Source organism: Malania oleifera, chromosome 13 (genome assembly GCF_029873635.1).
Source record: "Malania oleifera isolate guangnan ecotype guangnan chromosome 13, ASM2987363v1, whole genome shotgun sequence".
Lineage (NCBI taxonomy): Eukaryota > Viridiplantae > Streptophyta > Magnoliopsida > Santalales > Ximeniaceae > Malania > Malania oleifera.
Window position 1 is genome coordinate 29,322,990 of NC_080429.1, and position 7,020 is coordinate 29,330,009.

General features: G+C 35.5%; 1 protein-coding gene across 2 annotated transcripts in view; it reads right to left on the reverse strand.

Moving 5' to 3' along the window:
* Positions 1–3,468, reverse strand: part of LOC131146908 (probable serine/threonine protein kinase IRE) — a 51,971-nt gene extending 48,503 nt beyond the window's left edge. The window contains exons 1-4 of one of the 2 annotated variants that reach the window (XM_058096752.1): positions 2,976–3,468; positions 2,550–2,617; positions 2,266–2,442; positions 775–2,097 (exon numbers count right to left, since the gene is read on the reverse strand). In XM_058096752.1, coding sequence (XP_057952735.1) covers positions 775–2,097; positions 2,266–2,442; positions 2,550–2,617; positions 2,976–3,360 — 1,953 coding nt within the window. In that variant the 5' untranslated portion in view covers positions 3,361–3,468. The remainder of the gene's footprint in view (positions 1–774; positions 2,098–2,265; positions 2,443–2,549; positions 2,618–2,975) is intronic. The other variant, XM_058096753.1, reaches the window with a different exon arrangement.
* Positions 3,469–7,020: the final 3,552 nt, after the last annotated feature.

Below are 7,020 nucleotides of genomic sequence, written 5' to 3' on the forward strand. Positions count from 1 at the left end.
AGACTCAGAATTTACTAGTAAGAAAGGGAAGATTTCATGGCAGTGTGCCTAGTCTTGTATTAATTGGACATGTGTAAGGAAAGGAATAATATAAACATTTAAAAAGCACTGTGCCTTTCTCACTATGGAGTAAAGTTGGTTTTCTCGCTTCTCTTTGGGATTTAGCTCTATGAGTGTTTTGCGGTGTCCCTTTCACTGATACGCCAAAAGGATTAGATGGCACTTATATCATAATTAATCCTTTGTTTAGGATGTCTTGTTTTTTGGATACTGTATTTCTTCTTCTTTCTTAGTAATTTCTTTTCTATCTAAAAAAAATAGCTTCAAACTTATTTACCTGCTTTGGAAAAAGAAGGGAATGACAACTTAAAGAAATCAGCATCCTTAACCATACTAAGGGAAATTTGACTCAAGAAAACATCAACTTATTTTTGTTCATTTATGATATCGATGCTTCCAAAAATGTATTTCTAATAGTTTCTAATGTATTTAAGCCCATTCAAGCAAATGTTATGATTCAACAAATAAATTAATTTTGTAATATCACTAGAAAATAGAATGATTCAAAAAAAAAGTGGCTGTGAAAGATGAACTATGCATGCAAGATAACACCAATTGAAAAGAGATATGGCAGATATCAAGGTAGACATAGATGTTCAACAAAGTGCCATTGCAAATATCTTGGATGCACACCAATGCGAGATACAAATAAAATGTAACACCTTGGGCACAAGGCTTCCGCGCCATCATGCGTTTAGTGAGGGCAAGATGTACCTGCTGAAAATTCTCATGCTCTGAAATTGTCCTTCGTCCACTCAACAGCAATTCTATCTGGCTAGTTCGTGGTGTTAGTAATGGTGATCGAGGGGTTAAACTCCCAGCAGATGAGGATTTTGTACCTAACCTAGGTGTCAAAACTGAATGTGCTTCGCATGATAATTCTGGAACGACATTCAGGTCATCAATGAAAGCATTATCAGTTTCAGGGATACAATCAAGCATGTCTTCAGAGCATCGGCAAGACAAACCATTCTGCTTGTGCAATGATGACTCCAACTCCTCAAGCACATTGGATGTAGAAACTCTTGCAACTTCAGGGGTTCCACCTACAGTACTTGTGCTTTTTGGCATCCATGACTCCAATATTCTTCCAAGAGTGTCTACAACTCTTTCAAGCCTCTCATCTACAGTTAATGCTTTTAGATCACATCTATCAGCGATTGTGCATATTCGAGAGTGATCATCAACATGTACAGTTGGTATTTCAACCTCACAAATACGACAGATCATCAAATCTTCATATGTTGCATTCTGTTGATCCCGCCAGAGTCCCCAAGAAACTCTCTGCACTTTAGCATTATCATCAATATTAGTTTCTGTTCCATCTTTAACTTGCAATTGGTCTGAACTATCCTTGGAAGGGGAATCAAATGCATCAAAGCCTTTCCTCTGGTTTTTCTCAACAGCAGATGGAAGTTTCTTCCAAGACGACATCCTGTAGCTGCTTGCGGGTGAATCAACACTGATCGCATTGTCAGCCTCCAAATCATCAGCTCCAAAACTTAAATTTTGATACAGATGCTCTGTCTTTGTAATCAAGCCACTTTGGGCTTGCCCATGAGACTTCTTAGTATGCTTCTCATTCACTTCATGCCCACCCAATGGGCCACTGAAGTCTTGATGCAGAGCATTAAGAATTTGTTCTGGATAGACTCCAAGATCACTGAGTTGGTGAAGTCCCAGAACACGATCCTCTTCATAACCACTCTCCTTCTGAAACTGCACAAGCCTGGTGCACCTAGTAAGGATAAAGAGAAGGCGTATATGAGCTTGTTTGGGGGTTCCCATGGGTAGTTCTTGACGATGATCATCTAGATTCTGAACAATGCCTTCACATTTCACCCAAAACTCATTAGGCGACATCATTGCACACTTCCGGGCTACAAGTAACAGATCTTCCAAACTCTCTTTCCATTCAGGATGAGACTCTGTAGATTTTTCAAGTATACCCACCAAATCTCCAGCAAAAACACCCAAATCACCGTTCACTTCGTCCTTTAATTTGTTAAACTTTGCTCTTATAACTACCATGATCTCCTAAAGAAAGGGAAGAAATTTTGAATGAAGTGGAATTCAATAATCAATTGGCATGAACAATTTGACTATCGCAAAAGAAGAAAGAAAACAACAAGTCAAAAATGAACACACACACCCCAACTTGCACACACATTGCACGCACAGAGAAGATGGAGAGCAAGGTATTACTTCCATATGCCCTACTGCACGAGGCCTCCAAAATGGATATGGTCGTACTCCTTTGGAGTTGAGTTCATGGGAGAAGCTCTTAATATTGGTGGTTTTCTTCTTTCGTCCGCTTGTAAGGCGTAGTATAGCCTGAAAACGTGGAGATTGGATTTCCTTGGCAAAGGCAGCATGATGGTCCTACAAAAATGCAACGTCATGAAGCTGAGCTACCTACATTAATCCAACTACATAGAAAAAAGAACTAGATAAAGTAGAAAACGCCTATCAAATAAAAATCCCGTTACCTTCAACGGTGAATTGATTGCTGATGGAAATTTCAAGGATTTTGCTTGATTCTGCTGGATCGTTTTCCCTAGCATAATTAAATATACCATTTTTAGCAGGCGAATTTCCTCCATTTGGTAACTGGAAAGTGTAGAAAAAAAGTGACTAAATTTTTAAAAAAATATACGTTCAAAAATAATATTAAATATAATATATATTTCATTGTCTAAACCCAATCAAACAAAAACACTACTCAATTGAGCCCTAATAAGATTCGAAATCTATATCATTTTCGCAGCTTTCTTGGCAACCAAAGTAATCCATAACTATTTGCAATATCAAATTGCAAACACAAAGTTCACATTCCACATAACAATTCACACGTACACATTGTGTTCGGAACTAATAAATAACAATTTGCATACGAATGGATGAAAGAAATGAACCTTGCCCCAAGGAACTTGGTGGCTGGTGAAGCTTATCGATTTTTCCATCATTTGAAGGGATGGAAGGTGATTGAGCCAAAGACGACAACCGCAACGGCGATGGAGCAGATTTGGTTCGAATGTGGTTGAGGCCGAGGGAGGGCACGATATTCGGAGACGAATGCAACTCCTCCTCATCATCTTCACTATCCCTCGCCCCTGCGGCGCCGTCTCTGTGTTGGCCTCTATGGAATGGGATCGGAGGGATCTTCCTGAGCTTGCTAAGCGACGCAGCTGGCGACGACGTCGAGCTATCTTTGCCGTCCGGCGGCAGACGGTGCCTATGGTTGGGATTCTGAGGATGAAGTGGTTCGGGAATGGCGGGTGGAGGTGGAGGATCCGGCATTGATGGTGGTATGGCTCGTCATGGATTGTGGACTGGTGTTAGAGAGAGAGAGAAAGAGAGAGAGAGAGAGAGGTATTCACGCAAAAATGGGGAGAGGTAAGGTGACACGAGGATGGCTTCTGTTGGGCCATTCAGTTTAAACGTGCTTCTCCTGATGGATGTCGCGCATTGACGCCGCGTGTGTTGGAGGTTGTGATTCGACCACGCGATGGTGACAGACTGTCCAATAAGAACATAGGTTACTTTTGCCATTATAGCAATTCAATAGTTTAGCATATTTTATAAAATTATGGTAATTGTTATGAAAATATGAATAGTTCTCACTCATTCATTTTTCACCCCTTTTATCTTCCCCCATCATGTATTGCCTATAGAAAGACTCTCTACCATTTTGTATTGTACAAAAAAATACTTGAAGAAAGTAGGCATATAAAAAGGATGAGAGAAGAGATAAAGAGAAAAGAGATATTTTGTATTAGGTTGATTTCAAATTATCTATAATTCTTGTCGAGATAGTAAAGTTTTTTATCACATCTGCCCGTAGAGTAGGCATAGTCGAACCACGTAAATTTCTATTTCATATTTATTTATTTTTCTGTATCTTTTATAACACATTACAACACAAGACTCTAACCAGCTGAGATATTTTTTTAAATCATATTTAATTTATTTATTTCTTGTAAACTTTACTCCACAAAAATATAATATTCTTTAGAAAAGAATATGTTTTTAAAGTTTAAAAAGTATTAATCTTCAGAAAAGATGGTAAGATAGTCCTCTTGAAGAGATTATATATTTAAATCTTTCGAAAAGATAATCCTCCTAAAGAGACTATATATATTTAATCTCTCGAAAAGATAAACCTCCTGAATATATAATATATTTAAATCTCTCGTCTACATATTTAATCTCCCGAAGAGATAGACCTCTTGAAGAAACTATATATCTAATCTCCAGAAGAGATGATAAATATTTACCTCCTGAAGAGGGTATATTTTTAACCTCCCGAAAAGATATTCAAATCGACATCCTGAAGAGGTGAAACGTTTATCCTCTAAATGAGATAATATATTTAACCTCCGGAAGATATGATAAATTATTATCAATTTTCATATTGTAATTGAAATCATACTCCTGAATAGTACAAATTGAGAAAAAAATAATGTTATTGAAGAAACATATTTAAGTACCTCTGAAATGATGGAAGTAATATTATATCTATTATTATCTCAGTTTTTATTTCAGTTTTTACATTTTGCTTTTCTAAATTGTCTTATTATTGTTAATTTATTCGGATGTCGAACTTAAGTAAAGTTGAATTTATTCCTCTTGATATCAAAGGTAACAATTATTAATCATGGATTTTTTATGTTGATATCCATCTAAATGCAATGAACTTGGAAAACACTATTTTAAATGAAAATACAGCATCCCTGCAGGATCGCATAAAGGTTATGATCTTCCTCCGTCATTGTTTAGATAAAGAATTAAAGACTAAAAATCTCACTATTAAAGACCCACATATCTTATGGAAAAATTTAAAAGATAGATTTGACCATCAAAAGACTATGATTTTACCAAAAGTTCGGTATAAATGGTTGTAGTAAATATAACTCAGCTTTACATAAGATTAGTTTGAAACTAAAATTATGTGGTGAAAATATTACTAATGAAAACATACTTAAAAAAACATTTACTACTTTCCATCTCACTAATGTGCTCATACCGCAACAATGTAGGGAGAGGAAATTTAGTAAATTTTCTGAACCAATATCATGTATTCTTGTTGCTGAGCAAAATAATAAGCTTTTGATGAAGAACTACCAAACTCACCCAACTAATTCTATCTCATTCCCTGAAGTGAATATGGACACATCTCATGATCGAGGACGAGACCATAGGTATGGTCATGGGCATGGTCATTGTCGTGATCGAAATAATTACTGACATTGACGTGAGATTACAATCTCACAGAAGAGTGATAACTCCCATAAGAAAAATGACCCCCAGAAACGGGATAATGATCAAAACTCTGACATCGTGAACATGATGCTACAAATATGAAGGAAAATGTCATTGGTCGCATACCTGTTGTGTGCCTAAGCACTTTGTAGATATATATCAAGCCTTTATAAATGAAAAGGAAAATAGTAAAGAAGTAGAAATAATTTTTTTCTAATTTTCTTACAAATCAAAACGAAAATAATGATGCAATATTTTAAGATATAAAGTAAGCAAAATTTGGAATTAAATAAATAAATTATCATATTTATTATTGCTATGATCAATTATAATAATGAGTTTTTATTATATTTAATGTTTATGGGAAGAAACAAATTTTAGCAAAATTGTCAACTTTATTTTCTAGACTGTATTATACAAAGAATAAAGTAGTAGAATCGTATAATGTCTTGCACCAGAAGTGTAATGACCCAAAGTTATTTACATTTTGGTATGATTGTCTTGGACATCTTGGAGATGTAATGATGTGAAGAATCATTGAGAATTCACATGGTCGTCCATTAAAGAACTAGAAGATTCTTTTATCAAGTGATTTCATGTGTATTGCTTGCTCTCAAGAAAAATTAATTGTCAAATCATCTATTTCAAATATAAGTCTTGAATCTCCTAGTTTTTTACAAAAAATTCATGATGATATATGTAGATCAATACATCGACTATTTGGACCATTTAGATATTTCATGGTGTCTTAATTGATGCATATACTAGATGATGTAGGATGGAATGGATCGACCTATGTCCTACGATTCAACCCTCACACAAGAACATACACTCAATACACTTTAAATTAAGAATTTAATTATCCGAACATAAACACTATAAATCATGCTAAATTTCATATGTTGTGGGATTTTTTAGAAGGTGTATGTACTTGTCCAGCAACTAAGTCTCAATTGGTTCTTTCACAAAGGAATCAAGTTAAATGCTGAAAAGTAGTTATTTCAAAGATTCAAGAATATAAGTTCTATGTTAGCCAATTAATATTCATCTAATTGATTTAAAGCTAGCAAGTACCAATGTTACAATCTATGGATTCAAGGGATTGTTCAAAGATGTGATTTTAATATAACAACAAGGGTTCACAAAATATAGAAAGGATTTAACACTAGTACTTAAGTTACCAAGAGAATTGTTTGGATGACTTTGACGTTGTTCAATACGAGATAAACCACACCTTAATTCCTTTCGTACAAGCTTTGAGTCACCAAAATGAACTTAGCAATGCAATGAAGAAAAAGTGGCCGTATGGGTGTTAGATGGTAGGCCGCGAGGGTGAGGGAGGAAGGATATGGTGATGAAGTCGCTGGATAGATAGTGGTCTCTCACTACCTGATCTCCAGAGAGAACGCATAGCCTCACACTATTCAATCAGAAGATTGGACAAAGTTTTTCAAGCTTTAGTAAAGGAAATTCCTTTGAATATTCAAACTTAGATGAATTTTCAGTTCTTACAATGGAGATATATGCTACCATGGGGGAAGGGGAGACAAGACATTAACTTAGCTAACACTCCTCACACAAGCATGGGAGACAACCTAATTAATACACACAACTTTCTAACATATCTAATTCTATCACAACTTACTAACATATTAAAGACACACACAACTTACTAAACATGCACATGCAAGCAAGTTG